Source organism: Schistocerca cancellata, chromosome 7, assembly GCF_023864275.1.
Source record: "Schistocerca cancellata isolate TAMUIC-IGC-003103 chromosome 7, iqSchCanc2.1, whole genome shotgun sequence".
Taxonomy (NCBI): Eukaryota; Metazoa; Arthropoda; class Insecta; order Orthoptera; family Acrididae; genus Schistocerca; species Schistocerca cancellata.
The window spans coordinates 297,234,838-297,252,209 of record NC_064632.1 but is presented as its reverse complement, the minus strand read 5'-3'; the positions used below and the strand labels follow the sequence as shown (position 1 = coordinate 297,252,209).

At 38.5% G+C, this 17,372-nt stretch overlaps 1 protein-coding gene across 1 annotated transcript in view; it reads right to left on the bottom strand.

Annotated features, from left to right (window-relative positions):
• Positions 1 to 228: 228 nt before the first annotated feature.
• LOC126092437 (gastrula zinc finger protein XlCGF9.1-like) overlaps positions 229 to 17,372 on the bottom strand; it is a 167,446-nt gene continuing 150,302 nt past the window's right edge. The window contains exons 3-4 of the mRNA XM_049908037.1: positions 16,033 to 16,482; positions 229 to 963 (exon numbers count right to left, since the gene is read on the bottom strand). Of these exons, the coding sequence (XP_049763994.1) occupies positions 852 to 963; positions 16,033 to 16,482 (562 nt within the window). The 3' untranslated portion in view covers positions 229 to 851. The remainder of the gene's footprint in view (positions 964 to 16,032; positions 16,483 to 17,372) is intronic.

Sequence of the window (17,372 nt, the reverse complement as noted above, 5' to 3'; positions counted from 1 at the left end):
TCTTTACTTTGTTTTTGGTGTATAGTTGTGATAACTGTGAACTACTTCTACTGGTACCTTGAACTTTTTTTTTTTACTTACACTTTCAGAGTTGCACCATATTACCTGTTTTCTCTTGCCTGCTCCACTGCTAATAACCTTGGCTGTAGTTTCTGAAAAAACTCACTTGGATATGCTTTGTCTCACTTTGTTTCTCCCACTTTCAAAGAAAAACAAAATCAATGGCCATAAATAATTATTTATTGTATTGTTGCCATTAGTTTGCAGAACTAGTAGAACTACAGTTACTGTTGCACCTTTTTCCTCAGCAAAACTTTATATGTCCAGATAATTTCCAGCAACTTTTAAGTCATTACAGACCAGGTTATCTGTATGGTCCCCTGTGGCTACGTAAATTTTAGTATTTTGCATGCTGTTTGCATGCTATACATGCACACAGACTTGTATGTTACTGCAATCGAATGCCTGGAATATAAGCAAAAGAGGAGACATTCATCTGTCATTTATGATTTTGTGATTTGCAAAGAAATGTGGGGAAAGCTTTGCAAATCACAATGATTGCTAGGGAAGAGAGGATATGTACCAAACTGTCTGATAATATATTATCACAGTGTGCCTAAATTACCTTGAAAATCTAGTAACACACAAGTGAATGGCTAATCAGTTGGTTTTTCTCTCTGTATCTCCAGCCTATTTAAGGGATATGTACCCTTAACTTACAGTGATCAGTGCCTGTGTCATTACATGGACATCATTAAACACATCAGTAAATATGATGTAGTGTCCATGGTTACTGTTGAATTTTTCCACATTTTGTGTTGTGCTCTCACAACGACATGTGATCATCATTGTTAAGTAGAATGTTTTTCATGAAGATGTGTCAGGAGGGTGTACAGCTGTGTGAAATGTGTGTTACACACAGGACAGGAGAAAGATCGCTCACTGCTGTGGGACTGCATGTGCCTGCAACAGAGTTAATACAACCTTTGTAAACATCATAGTGGAACACATAACAAAGAGATGTTGTTAAGTTGATAAATTAACATATGATACTGAAATATTATTCTAGGGCAGTAACTGTAAGGAGTTGTCATCTATCATTATTAGAAGTAACAATATATGTCAGTAACCCATAATATTAACATCAGTAAATTTCAATTACTGACATTTAATACTGACAACACCACATCTATGCAAATAATGTATGCAGTACCTTCGTGACGAAGTGAAACCTACAGATTCTTAGAATGTACATGGTGTAAGGGTACAGATATCGATCCTACACTTGAAGGATCTAATCTACCCTTACACGTCTTTGCTACAACACTGTGGCATTGCTGACACAGATGCTCCATACCTCTAGAAGGGAGAGACTGGTGCCTGTAGATTGTTTGGCATGAAGGAGTGAGTCGGTTGAGCCAGAGCATGCTTGCAGGGCAGATCTCAAGTGCCCGTGTTTCCCGTGATCACACATAACAGTGAAGTATTTTGTGAAAAGATTATACAGAGTCTTGCCCAAGCCATCACAAGAGTAGGATGTGTATGTGTGTGAGCAGAGTGAGAATTTTGAAGCACAGCATTAATTCCATATCAGGGTAGTTGTTGTATAATGAAAAGGTGATCAAACACAAGGAACAGGCAATAGTAAACTCATATAAGTTAGTGAAAGATGAGTGACTGTAACTATAGTATGAATGTAATCTAAACAAGTGGGGACAAGTTGCCTGAATTTAAAGTAGAATAAAATAGCTGTGTTTTACAAAAATGTTCACATATTATAACCTCCTTCTTTATTATTAGAACATTTTGATAGGGAATGAAGTATAGAACGGTGTACAAGAACAGGCAGGACATTTGCTGTATACTCACAGTCAGAATTTTAATTAACGATGCATGTACCTTGGGGTAAGTTGTTCTCTGAACCCTGGCTACTTGTGACAGTCCACAATATTTTCCAAAGAGCCAGGTTATAGCAATTAATAATCAACTAAAAATCAACAAATAGTAGGGGGCCGCTTAAAACTGACAAGAATATCACATTGGTAAACAACATTAGTACTATCCTGGATGTACAGTCGAAAGATGATGGAATACAGAACACTGATTTTATATGTGTGAAAAGTAGAAATGGTTTCTAACTTCTACATATACATCTACACCCACATTATACTAACCACAGTACATACGTCTTGAGTGTGAGTTTTGCTTTAATCGCTGCAGCATTTCACTTCACAGATCACTCCTCTGGACACAGCATGAACTGCGATGGTGCTGAGGTGTGACGGCATATCGGAACCTTATGGGGTTGTTTCTTACAGGGATCAGTGGAAGTCTGCTTATTCAATGCACTTCTGAATCAAGATGGCCATTGTCAACTCAGTAAGGCTTGGAACCCAGCTTTTAGTTTGCTCAAAGAACATAATTAATAAAACCCTGTACCACTACTAGCCATTTCTTTCCAGTTCCACCTGCAAATGTAGTGAGGTAAAAATGACTGCCTATACAGCTCCATACAAGCCCCAACTTCTCTTCTCTTCTCTTCACAGTCCTTATGCGAGATGTATGTTAGTGGCACAAGAATTAGTCAGCATTGAGCTGCAATTGCTGCATCTCTAAACACTTTCAAAAGTTTTTTGCAAAAAGAACATTGTCCTTCCTCCAGGAATTCCCATTTGAGTTTACAGAGCATCCACAATACTCACGTATTGACCAAAACCACTGACAACAAAACTAGCAGCAAGCCTCTGAACTGCTCTGATGTCTTCCTTTAATCAGACCTAGTGGGGATCCAAAACACGTGAACAATAGGGCCTACTCAAGAATTGATCACTCTATTGTTCTATGTGTGATCTACTTTATAGATGAGCTGCACTTTCCTAGAATTTTCTCAATAAACTGAAGTAGACCATTCACATTCCCTACTGCCAACTTTATGTGCGTGTTCCATTTCATATCGCTTTGCGATCTTATGCCTAGGTATTTAACCAATGCGACTGTGTATAACAGCACACCACACACTCTATTCAAACATGACAGGATTGTCTTCCTAATCATCTGCATTACCTTCAATTTTTCCATATTTAGAGCAAGATGCCATTAATCTCATCATGCAGAAATTCTGTCTAAATCATCCAGTATCCTCCAGACATTCATTGATGACACTTTCCCATAAACCACAGTATTATCAGCAAATAGTCACAGATTGCTCCTCATCCTGTCTGTCAGATTGTTTATGTATACAGAGAACAAGAGTGGTCCTAGGCACTCCTGACAATACCATTGTCTCTGACATACACTTGTCATCCTGGAAAATGTACCGGGTTCTATTATTTAAGTCTTTGAGCCACCCAAATATCTGAGAACATATTCCGTACACTCGGATTTTTGTTAAGAGTATGCAAAGGGGCACAGTTGTCAGTAACTAATGTATATGGAAGACGTTACATGCAAAAGTTTTTGACAAAGAGGAAATTGTTGCTGCCACAGAAGCAGACAGACAATGCACCATATATGGAAACTTAAGATAAACATAAATTACAACAAGCCAGTAGAAATGCAAAAAAGGTCCCACAAAGTCAACATGAATTCATTCCCAAGGCTACTGTGAATCTGGCCACAGTGACAAATAAGCATGGGGAGCCACCTGATGGGTGGCACACTGTGGTCAGGTTGCAACAACTCGCACTATTTCCTCTACAGTTCCTGGCCGAAAGACATGGCTATGTGCTAATGTTTTTGTACACGACACACACCAGTGTATCCATATGTAATAAAAGCACAACCTCATGCTGAAGGGAGGACGGGACTACAACCCAAAGAGCAGGGTCCTCTGTAGGTAACAGCAGCACTCCATCCAAAATATAAACACAATTCCATAATGCAAAATAATTTCTCAAAGGATCAGAAGCATGGCTCTGAGGTTTGTCCAGCCAGCTGTGTTGCACAAACAAAACAACTAAATTAAAACAGCATCAGTTGTTACTGAAGCTGCAATTTTAGTGCTAGTAATAGGAAAACCATCAACAATAATTTGGAGTATTGCCGAACTCAATGTGAGAGATACAATGAACATACCCATTACAGCAGTGCAGTGAAATTTAGCATTAATGGGTTATGGCAGCAGATGAATGACGCACATGCCTCGGCTAACAGCATGACATCATCTGCAATGCCTCTCCTGGGCTCGTGACCATAACGGTTGGACCCCAGGTGACTGGAAAACCATGGCCTGGTCAGATGAGTCTCGATTTCAGTTGGTAAGAGCTGGTGATAGGGTTGGAGTGTGGCATAGACCCCATGAAGCCAAGGACTCAAGTTGTCAACAAAGCACTGTGCAAGCTGGTGGTGGCTCCATAATGGTGTGGGCTGTATTTACATGGAATGGACTGGGCCTTTCGGTCAAACTGAATTGACCACTGGCTGGAAATAGTTATATTTGGCTATTTGGAGACCATTTGCAGGCAGTCATGGGCTTCATGATCACAAACAACAATAAATTTTTAATGGATGACAGTGCAGCTTGTCACATGGCCACAACTGTTCGTAAGTGGTTTGGAGAACATGCTGGACGGTTTGGAGAACATGCTGGACAATTCGAGTGAATGATTTGTCCACCAAGATCATCTGACATGAATCCCAGTGAACATCACTGGGACATAATCAAGAGGTCAATCTGTGCACAAAATCCTCCAATGGCAACACTTTTGCATGTATGGATAGTTATAGATGCTGCCTGGCTCAGTCTTTCTGCAAGGGACTTCTGACACTTGCTGGGTCCATGTCACATCGAGTTGCTGCACTACGCCGCAACAGGAGGTTTTACACAATGTCGGGAAGTATCCATGACTTTTATCACATCAATGTAGATTTAAAAATGTAGACTATGTCAGTAAAAATTTGAGGTAAATTGGTAAAAAACTTTTCAAGAGTTTTGCTAAAAATGTTTCCCCTTCATACAGCATATACAGTATATACTTATATATGATGTATATTTAAAAATAAGTAGCCTAAGTTCCTCCAAATGTTCATAAGAGTTACATGAAAAAATGTGAACTAATTCAGTTAAGAACTTTATAAAATTTTGGTAACAACATTAAAGCAATTACTTGTCTTTACAAAGTAGTATAGATTTTATTTATATATTTTTATAGCATAAGTATCTTAATAATATATAGCCTATAACTGTCTGAAAAGTTATTAGAGTATTGAGTGAAAATTTGAAGTAAATTGGTCTTGAACTTATCAAGATTTTTGCTAAAAACATTTCCCATTTATATACATGTGTATATTGGATGTCACAGCCTAGATAAATGTCTGAGATCAGTTTCAAAATTACAGCCACCAGGAAGGTCTGGTGTCTCACACAAGGAGTGACGTATAGCCTCAGTTGTACAATTTCTAATAATTACAAAAAACACTGGAGACAGCTTTTGGTTAAAAAGAGTTTAATTGGGGCTGTAGTTTACCTCCACTGATGTATAATATTTAGAGTTCAACAGAGGGGATGGATATCAATGACAAGATTCACAGTTGACTTTGCTCTCCCAGTTGAAACTGCAGAAGGTTTTGAAAACTTATTGTTGAGTGGACATAGTGATTTATGTGGAGCACAAACAAAGATGACCATAAAATAATCAGCAGTATCAGAAATGAAAACAGCTTGGTAAACTATACAGCTTGAGGAGATGAAGTGAAACACTTTAAATAATGCTGTTATCCACACAAAAGCTGGTAAAACTAGTAGTGAGAAAAATTAAGAGAATGATCAGAAACTGGAAAAGCATTTGAAATGTTTGTGGTGAAGGACATCAAAAATTGAATGGCAAAATAAAGCATAAATGAAAAAGTATTGATCAGAATACATAACAAAACAAGTTAATGGGGAACCCAGACTAAAAGCAACAAAACATTGGTGGGATGTATAGCGCAGTACTCTGTTACAGTGAGACAGTAAGGACAAGAAACAATTTCAGTGTATTATATAAATGTTCCGTTCAACAGACATAATAGGTGTTCTGATACGAAAGGATTAATACACAATAGAAAAAAGTAACACAACGGATGTAAGAACAAAGTTCCTAATTAATTCTCTCTCTCTGTCTTGTGAAAGAAAGTTTATAGACCTGCTGGTGAATAATTATGCTGAGGAAGTTTTTAGTATTGCCAATAGGCACATACAATGGGATGTGTACTTCACAGTGGTTTGCAGAGTACAGATGTAGATGTAGATACAAAAGTACACAAAACTATCCTGGTTTTTGGTATATTACCTCCTTACTTGGAAAGGAGAGAGGGATAGATTGGGGACAGTTGGAAATGAAGGGTACTTCACTCAAACCACAGCATGAGATTTTCCTGAAGTCAGAGTTCTTTTTCATACAAGTAAATTTATAATTTGTCATTATGACTAACCTCATAACTCACTGTTACAGAATAATTACTTATTGTAAAGTACGCAAAGTACTGATTAAGAATCACAAATTATTTAGGAATAAAGGAGGCAACTCACCTAAAGACAGAAGGGCTGTGTTGTTGAGAGATTCACACACATAAGGTACAGAGCTTTACTTTGTTAGCTTTCAGAAAGTAATTCCCTTCTCAAGCTGCAGGGAGACAGGCGCGCATGCGCGCACGTACGTGTGTGTGTGTGTGTGTGTGTGTGTGTGTGTGTGTGTGTGTGTATTCCTCCTACAGCTTTAGAAGGGAATTCCATTCCTTAATTACTTATTGTAATGGAGATAGTTAAATATTTATCAGTTATCATGAATAATAATCAAGTATCACTCAAAATTCATCACCAGTTGGTACAGTTGTATGATATGTAGATTAAATATTTCGAACAATATCACTATTAGAAAAACATTTGAAACATAATCACCTGGACTCTGGAAACTTAACAAGACACTGTACAAGGATATTGGCACATACTGTGCATCATCTGCCTCAGTGTAATATTGATAGTCATTGGTAAATGACCTGCAGGTCATCAATTTGACTCTCACCATTCACAATTATTTATCATCTGGCAGTTATGATTTCCAGAATACTTTGGGACTTACCTGTTTATGAAACACTGTAAATTACTAGAACATTCTTTTATACATATAATGAGGAGAAATCTCTGCAGAGGCAGGCAGTTCAGCTCTGTGTGTTGTTTCATGTGATCAAGTAAAGCTCTGTACCTTATGTGTGTGTATCTCTCAACAATGCAGCCCTTCTGCCTTTAGGTGTGCTTTCAGTGTGAAGTGACAGTTCTTGTTGATGACTTGCTGTCATAACTGGTAATTCATTTAAGATTCTAAAAGACACAGTTTGGAAGAGTCATAGGGTGTCTTGGACACTGACACTGCCATAGCTTCATTAAGGCTACATGGAGCCTTCACCTGAATGAGAAGGAATCCAAATACAAACAGCACATAAAGTAATTTTATCCATAATGGATGCAGTTGAGCTCCATGACAGTTTCTTTATAGGATGTAGAATAATAACCACTACCAGAAACAATAGAAGGTAATTTTATTTTACACATGACTGGTTTTGGGTTTGCTCTCATTTTCAGGTGGTTTACATCCATTTACATGTTTCTGTTTCAGTTGTGTCTATTAGGTCATCATCACATTATTTGCTTTTCACTTAAACGGTGAACTACAGCTTTGAAAATGGGAACATGTAAATGAATGTAAACCACCTGAAGATGGGTGCAAGATCCCAACAAAATGGTTAATGAGATCTGACCTTGTCATAATAATTACAGCAGCTGGGATGACATGATGTGTCTTGTCAGCACCTACTTTTACTTCTACGATACAGTCCCGAAGAGGTTTGATAACCACAATGAAAAGCTCAAGAGGTGGGGCAAACTTCCAGTGGAAATAAAGCAAACATTTGGTGACAACCAACGGCAGGTCTTCATAAGTGAAGAACAATTGAGAGACAGAGCCCAGCAGCAGGGGAAGGTAACACATTCGTTTACACAAAGTGACACTGTGACACACAGTGAACTTGTCTATGAAGGAGGCTGAATAAGTTTCACACAAATGAAGGATGTGACTAGGGATGTGTATCACAGAATACTGTCGATATATGTCAACACAACAGAGAACTTCATTAAGTGACATCAATTACAAAGTCAAGATTTTCATTTATCATTGACACCAATCTCAATAAGGCAGACTGACACAGGAAAGGTATCAAAAACCCTGGGCTTAAGCTGCAACCAACAGACAAGTTCTTGATACTTGATAGCATATATGCAAGTGGCTCCAATACCAACTCAAAAGCTGTGCAGAAAAAGGACACTTGGAGAATGAAAGAAATATACCAGTATGTTTCTGTTGTGGATGACTTAAACACATTATATGTTATTGTAAAGAAAGAAGATTATTTGATGACCATTATGCTGCAAGACAATAAACACCAGGCCAACTCTGTCCACACATTTGGGCATGCTGGTCTAGTGAAAAAGAGTGTACCTGGAAACTGAAAGATTGCACGATCAAATCCTGGCCAGACCACAGACTTTTCAATCTGTCTTTAACCTAGCCTTCACCTCCCAATGATGTCAAAATTTACCAGGAATGACACATGGCTCAGGTTCTATATGAAAATGTAGTCTCCTTTTCTGTGGTAGGCTTACTGTGCCAGTTTGTGGACACAGAGGTTGCTGCAATGACATACATCTGAAAGACTTGCACAAGACCGGTAAGCAACAATGAATATTTCACTTGACACTTGGTAATTGCAGATGACTACAGCCGACTTGTGTGGCAAAAGCCTATCTCCTTACCCTGGTTGAGGCTGCTCTCCAATTTGCTGCAGTAATTTACATAATCGTGGATTGGTTTCAGCTGCTTTTCCAGTCACCAAAACAATGAGAACTAAACAAGACGATGTGCTATGTAGGTGATGCCATCACATTTTGCTGAAGATTGCACATGGAAAATACACCAACAAGAACATGCCTTGAAGGACCACTGTCAAAGGGCAGAATACAACTCTTTTTTAATTTCCAGTTTTAGTGGAATCCAGCCATAATGTTGTCCTTGAATGAGAATTACTGTAGGCACCACAAGCAATAATAAAATGTCAAAACTGTAAATTCTCGATTGATGAAGACACTCCAACAAGTTCAAATAATAACGGTTGCTCTGGGCAACTGTTTACCACAGAAAACACATTCTTATGCCACCACCATCAATGAGATGAGTTGTGGTTAACAAGACGCTCAGTTAAAATGCGAAACTCTAGTTAACTGTAAAATGTTACCCACTTTCAAAAAAGAAAATATATATGAAAATGGGAATCATAACCCTCAAAAGTCAGCAGGGAGAGTGAGCTGTGGGTAACTGACTGCCATGAACAGCTGCAACTCACCCGTCGAACCTATCCAGCAGGGTCAGCTCAGTACCATCAAAGAAGACTCTACCATTACCAATCACCCACTGAAGGAAACCACTATCCAGCCACCAACAGATTCTGGCTTGATTAAGGAACAATGTTGGTGTCTGTAGGGTATTCTCTGTCAATTTTGGGTGCAGACAAGGCAGATCAGACAAACTAACGTGAAACACCAAATAAACACTGGGGATCAACCCCCCCCCCCCCCAAAAAAAAGGAAAAAAAAATCAGTCTCCACTCATACTGGCTGTCTCCAGCTGAATAAGTGACATCATTCCACCATCACATTGTCCTTTGTCCTCCTCTGTGGTCCTAGTGAAGAAGGAAGATACCACATAGCTTATCTGTGTTGATTAAGGAACAATGTTGGTGTCTGTAGGGTATTCTCTGTCAATTTTGTTGATTATGAGCAGCTGAACAACCACATCAGAAAGGATGTATACACACTGCTTCAAACTGATCGCATTTTGGGTCACCTGAAGAGAGGGAAGTATATCTCCACTACAGATACCCAAACTGACCACTGGCAGATTGAGGTTGACACAGCTGACTGGAAAAAGGAGTCTCTCATAACACCTTACAAGTTCAAAGATATTCCATTTGGTCCATGCGGCAATTCAGCCACCTTTGAACACAGTTGGACAATATGCTTCGACATCTTAAATGGATGATGTGTCTTGGCAACCTAGGTGACATTGCTGTTTTCTCAAAGTCATATGGAGGGCATCTAACCTGTTTGACAACAGTGATGAATTGTGTCCTTGATGCACGTTACTGCCTAAATCTGAAAAATGACTCTTCATTGCCTGAGGAAAAAAAATCTTGGGGTGACAAATTAACTATTTATTTATTTTCAAGTTCCATGGATACTCTATGTTAGTGTATCACTAGGGTGTAGAATACGTGAGATTATTACAATAATAACTCTATGCAAATGGTCATGAGGCTTACAAGCTAAATCATATGTAAAGAGATATATGAGGTTCAAGTGTCCAAATGACAACACAGATTATAGTAGTAATGATGGTTACACAAAGAAATTATAAGGCTACATTCGAATTCCTACAAAAAGCATTCTGTCAACAACTGATATACCAGTGCAATATAGCCATTTCTTATAGGAATGCTTACAATTAAACACATTTCACTAATTATTACACATTGTCAGAAAATTCTTGTAACAGAAAGAACTATTCAAAAGATAAAGCTGTTTTTTGAATTCAGTCTTATCCTCAATAACTGATATAACATGGCCTGGAAGTTTATCATATAATTTTATGCTCGAATAATGTACTCTTTTCTGACGCTTGCCGAGATTTTTTGTATCTTTGTAAGATCATGTTTATTTCTTGTATTATGATCATGATATTCACTGCTTGTTCTGTAAATTGTATTATTATTGTTAACAAAGTACATTAGTGAAAAAATGCATTGAATTGGCACTATGAGAATCCCCAGTTGTTTGAATAAATTTCTGTAAGAGCATCCATGGTGCACTCTACCCATAATAACTAAAAAGTGTCTTTCCTGATCCATAAAACGTGAGACCCATAACAGATTTTCCAAGTCCTTGACAGATTCTTGATGTGACAGGCTTCTGCGGAATGTGCTTTAACTACAGCTGCTTTGTAAAGTATTTCATTTGCAAGGTACAACCACTACAAGAAATAATTTAAGGAGACATCTAATTTTTATGGAGGCAGGAGAAAGAAAGATCTTTCAGTATCCTTAAAGAGGTACTGAAATGTGTGTATGTGATGTGTGTTTAAACAGGTACTGAAATCTTCGTCAGCCATGACACTTTTCAATGAGATGTCACAGCTGTATACAAAAATGGATGCAAACAAAGGCTATCAATTTCATTTCATTAAGCCCAAGAAAGAAACCTTACAGTGGTGGTGATTTCGCACTCATTGTTACACTAACAAACATTGAAGCAGAGTAAAGTGAAAATTCGAAGACCACAGAGGCCTTGGAGAAGAAAGACTTTGTCAAAGGAGAAGTCAGATTAATACATAGAACATTTTATAAAAGGAATTACAAGCCAGTGGAACACAAATGGTTGCTAATCATCCAATCGCTTTTAAGCCTACGTTACTGGCACATTTTCATAATATTCCAACATCAGGTCATTTGAGTTTTGCGTAGACCATGACAGAACTGGAACTGTTTATCACTGGGCATGTCTCTACTGATATGTCAAAAATGATCTAAGTTACTGTAGGGAACACTAGTGATGGAATTATATTCCTCAGTTACCCCCAGGAGATCTGTTACTAGTTCTTCTTGCAGTTGCTACATTTCCCTGGATTGAAATTGACCTCTTGGTGAGATTTCGTAAGTCAACAATTGGGGATAAATGGACAGTGGTGTGCACTGCATGTCTCACCAGCTGTGCTGTCCCCAAGCCTGTACTGACTGCAGAAGCTCCAGAAATTGCAATACTTCTTGTCAAAGGAATAAGTCTGACAAAATGGAACACCACAACTAATAATATCTGATCGTGGAAGAATACATCAGTCAACGCTAGCATCAGAAGCAATTTAACAAAGCAACATTGTTCATAGCAGAATGATTACCTACCACCTACAGATGAACTGCCACAAGGAATTTTCTAATAAGATTCTGGCAGATATGCTATTGATGTACATTAACTTCAGACATAGAGGCAGGGCTACAATATTGCTTGTCGTAACATTCACATACAACATAACAAAGTAACACACTACAGGTACTGTGCCTTTTCCCTGAATCACAGTAAAGAGGCCGACACAACAATGGATACTTGGATTCCATTTCAATTTGGCTATTCTCATGATGATTTTATCAAGAGCTAATCACCAAAACTGAAGAAGTAAGACAGCTGGCATGTGTAACAATCTTGTACAGAATAAGGATCTTGGATGCTGTAAAGACAAACACTGAGGTATAAGCTATGTTCTAAGGGACCTAGTATGGATTTTTACACCTGTGGGAAAGGTCGCACTTTCAGAAACAGTATTAAAGTGCTACTTTGGCCTGTACTGAATCACACATTGTTTGTCAGAAATCTTCTGTGAAGTTCAGTTTGATATCCATCAGCACTACAGGAAGTGCACAGGACATTTTTCTGTGAGAAAAGGGAGCAATGTCATGCTCTCTATGGTATCTGCATTGATAAAGCCGTTAAAGTTACTTGCTGGTGAATGCATGTCACCTGTTGAATTCCCACCATTTCCGATAACACTGTTTGACATGGGTTCTATTTCTGATATTAAAGTATGTGCTTCTAGACCATTTTACCCTGGGAAATTCAAATATGTAAACAAAATATCGTTGTCAGGGATACTTTTTATGTAATATGTATATTCACAATTCATGGCAAACACAGAGACGTTATAGAGAAATACCGGTATGTTGCCGCTTCCAGTAGTGATAGAACGTGATAATTTCTTGTGCAACAGCAGGTGGGAAGAATCAGACATCATTAGGTTATCCCCGCCACACCTATGTCATTATGACCACCTGAAACATGTCATTAAATCGAATGGTGACAGCCGATCCCTGGCTTGGCAGTAACGCTTTACGCCTTCTAGAGGCAGGTGCATCGAGTTTACAACAGTGGCGTTAGCCGCAATTTGTGTCAGTCTTAACGAGTGGGTGTTTGGGCTGAAAAGTAACTGTCTGTTATATTTCCGAGCACGGTTGAATTTTTTAGTTCCTGTGTGTAAACTGATTGAGCCTGGTGCTGGAGGTAAAACGACTGCTTGTTTTTACACATCAGCGTTCCTCTAGTTCCCTACTATTAATTTAATACAGGTGTATTACACAAAGTGGTATTTTTAAATTTGCAGAAATGCCACGTCATCGTGGATGTCAATATAAGCCGGACAACTTCTGCTACATATGTAGGAAGTTCACTTTTGCCAGAAATAGGAAGAAAATTTCTTCAGTCATAAAGAAAGCATACAAACATTACTTTGGAGTAGAGGTAGGAGACCAAGATAAAGAATGGGCACCACATTTCTGTTGTGCTACTTGTTACTGCAAACTAATTCAGTGGTGGAAAGGTAAAGAGAATGTGGCGTTGTTTTCTGTTCCCATGGTGTGGAGGGAGCCTAAGGACCATGTTACTGATTGTTATTTCTGTCTAACAAAAATTCAGGGTTTTACGAACAAAAAGTCGAAGAGGCACATTGTTTACCCAGATCTGCCTTCAGCGAGAATGCCAGTGCAGCATTCCGACAACCTTCCAGTACCTTCAAGAGCTCGAGGTCAAATTCCGAGTGACAGTGAAACAAATAGTACTGAAGAAATCACAGATGATGATTCTCTATATCACTGCACAAGTGAGTCATCGCCACATTCATTTGTTAACACAAGCAGATTTAAATGATTTAGTACGTGATCTAGGACTAAGTAAACAAAAGGCGCAGCTGCTTGGTTCAAGATTACAAGAGTATAATCTACTGCACCAAAGTACTAAAATCAGTGTGTTCAGGCACAGAGAACATGCCTTTATTTCTTATTTTTCAACTGACGAACCACTGACATTTTGCAATGACATTGCTGGTCTGATGAAAGTGCTGAACTTCACTTATATTTCACAGGAGTGGAGACTTTTCATAGATGCATCGAAAACAAGTCTGAGGGGTATTTTGCTCCATAACAGAAATAAAATACCCTCTGTTCCAGTAGCTTACGCTAGATTGACAAAAGAGAATTACGAATTCGTACAAAGGATTCATTAAAATACAATGAACACAAATGGAAAATATGTGTAGATTTCAAGGTAATTGCTATGGTACTGGGAATGCAACAAGGCTACACAAAGTATGCCTGTTTTCTTTGCGAGTGGGATAGTTGAGACCAAAATTCTCACTACGTGAAAAAGAAATGGCCTAGGCGAAGATGGAAAGTTGGCGAAAAGAATGTACAACGTGAAAGTCTGGTAGCTCCTGAATATATACTACTTCCACCGCTTCACATCAAACTTGGCCTGATGAAACAATTCGTGAAGGCCATGGATCCAACAGGCTGTGGGTTTGCATATCTAGCTACCAAATTTCCCCGTCTTTCAGCTGCAAAAATAAAGAAAGGTGTATTTGTGGGCCCACAAATCAGGGAGCTGCAGAATGATGCAAATTTTGAAGCATGTTTAACTGATAAAGAAAAAACCGCATGGGACTGTTTCAAGATGGTGTCGGAAAACTTCCTCGGAAGAAGAAGAGCTACTAACTACAAAGCAATGGTGAAGGATATGATCAAAGCATATCAGGATTTGGGATGCAATATGTCTTTGAAGGTACATATGATGGACTCTTATCTGGACTACTTCACAGAGAGTTGTAGTGACGTATCGGAGGAACATGGGGAAAGATTCCATAAAGACATTTCTACGATAGAAAGGCACTATGAAGGGAAGTGGGTACCTTTTCTGTTAGCAGATTATTGCTGGAATATCATTCGAGAGAAGAAAGAGTCACAATACAAGAGAAAAAAGTGATGTGCATTACAAGGCATTGGCTCATTGTTCGTCAATTTTCTGTAATTTCTCATGTCAAATAAATGCTTCAAAGAGTATACACAAAGGTTACTGTGTTATATGTTAGATCCCACCCTCCATTAATGTGATGAACTTATGACATCATAAAGATGTGCATTTGTTTGTCGAATTTCACCTCACGTTTGCCGCACTATATCAGAAACTGAAAAGAGAAATAAAATTGCGATTACTCATAAACTATCCCTGACAGAAAAAAAACAAAAACAGTTTTCAATTCAGCATTCAAAATACAACTAGGATCACAATAATTTTTTTCAGAAATAGAAAAAAAGTTTTTTTTTGTAGAACAGTGTAATGTATCATTTGATACTGCATTTGTGATTTCAATGTGGTATTGAGAATTTTATACATATGGAATATTTTAATTTATGAAAACATTCTATGTATGAGCAAATAGGAACGCACACTCTCGTTAGGCATGCAGTTACGCTTGAGGAGTACTTTTGTGTGAGATCAATAAACATTTCACATGTGAAGTGTTAATTCTATAATCGACAATACTGCTCTTGTAATTAGTAATTGATTTCAGATAGAGATTTTAAAAATAACCACATAGTACAATGATGTATCACGCAAGTAGTGGCTAAAATAATTTATCATAAACAGATTAATTTCTCACACAACTTAAACCATTACTGGCATTCAGTATCACTTGTTGTGTCTAGGCTAGTGGTCTAGTGGCACAGTGTGTGCCTGGAAACCGTGATGTCATGGGATCAAATCCCAGACAACTATGAAACTTTTCAATCTGCCTTTAATCAAGCAATCACCTTTCAATGATGTGAGGAGTCATCAGGAATGACACATGGTTCAGATTCCACATTAACCTGTAGGTCCCCTTTTCCTAGTTGGATGCTAAAGTGGCATCCAATTGAAAGACTTGCACCTGGTCACTGAGACAATGAAATTAAATAATATCGCTCCTCGCAAAGAGTATCTGAAGAACAAGATTCGAGAAAAATGAGACTGCAACATGATAAGTGATGGTGCAAGAAAATGTGAAAGGTAACTTCTTATCTTTTATGTGTGTCTGTTCTACCATGAACATAACAGCAACTTGTACATTAGATATAAAAGTCAGATGAAGTTACCTTTGGAGATGTGTATTCTGGCCAAATGCCTTCCCACACTGGGCCAGTGGACAAAGATACGGGCGGTCACCAGTGTGTATTCTCTCATGTTTACGCAAGTGATCAATACGGGAGAATCTTCGTCCACAACCTGCTTGAGAACACACATGGGGACGTTCACCAGTATGTGTGAGGAAGTGCTGGTCAAGATGCTGTGCACGAACAAATCGTTTCCCACATCTAGGGCATGTGTAAGGTCGAGTGTTGTAGCCTTCATGAGATCGGCGGTGCCTGGCTAAGTTATCAGAGCGTGAGAAAGTCTTGCCACAATCAGGACAAGTGTGGTTTGATTGATTTTGTTCCAATTCCTCATCTGTGCTCTCATTCTCCAGCTTCACCTCCACAAGAAAGGGTGGCAGAGCTTCATGAGTCTCTTCTTCATCTAGGTCATTACTATCCTCCCACAGGAACCTGGAAATAAATATCAACAGACAAAACTACATAAAATGTACTGCAGACTACAGAGCAAGACAAGTTTTATATGGCATTTAGCTAGAAGAATAACAGGTTTTCAGGATAATCTGTCAGCAGGATTATATGATACTTTCCAATAAGCACACCAATTTTTTTCTGCTGTAGAAATGGAATTACTCTGGATACGTAGTTTGAATATCAACTTATGTATATTATAACAATAAAAACAATCAATTATTGATAAAATTATTTAATTTAATGGATAAAAAAAAACCTACTCATCAAGCGGTGGCAGAACACACACATAAAAGACTGTTGTGATTGGCAAACTTTCGGAGCCAGGGGCTCCTTCTTCAGGCAGAACGGTTGAAGGGGAAGGAAGAAGGGCGAAGGAAAAGTGCTGGAGAGATGTATGAAAAGAGGAAAATTACCCAAAACTGCAGGCCGGGGAAGACTTACCATATGGGATGAGAAGGTAATACTCTAGACTTTCCTTCTCATCCGTAAGTCTCCCCTACCCTCAGTTTGGGTGACTTTCCCCTTTTCTTCTGCCTGAAGGAGCCTCTGGCTCCGAAAGCTTGCCGACAGTGGTCTATCTTTCCACAGGCTTTTGTGCCTTGTAACATGCTACCATTGAAAAATCTTACTGAAGGAGCTACCCAGTCAGAACTTGCATTTCCTTCTCAATAAAGTAGAAGAAATTAAGGAGTGAAGGGGACTAAATGATGAACTATACAAAACAGCAGGTATTAGGTGGTAAAGGTTGTTGATTTGAAGCAAAATAAATTATATTTGTGGTGAATTTTAGTTTTTATTCAAAACAGTTTTCTTGTCACATTACACAACCACTTGATTTAACAGTGTCTCGAAATCTGTTTGTTGTGCAG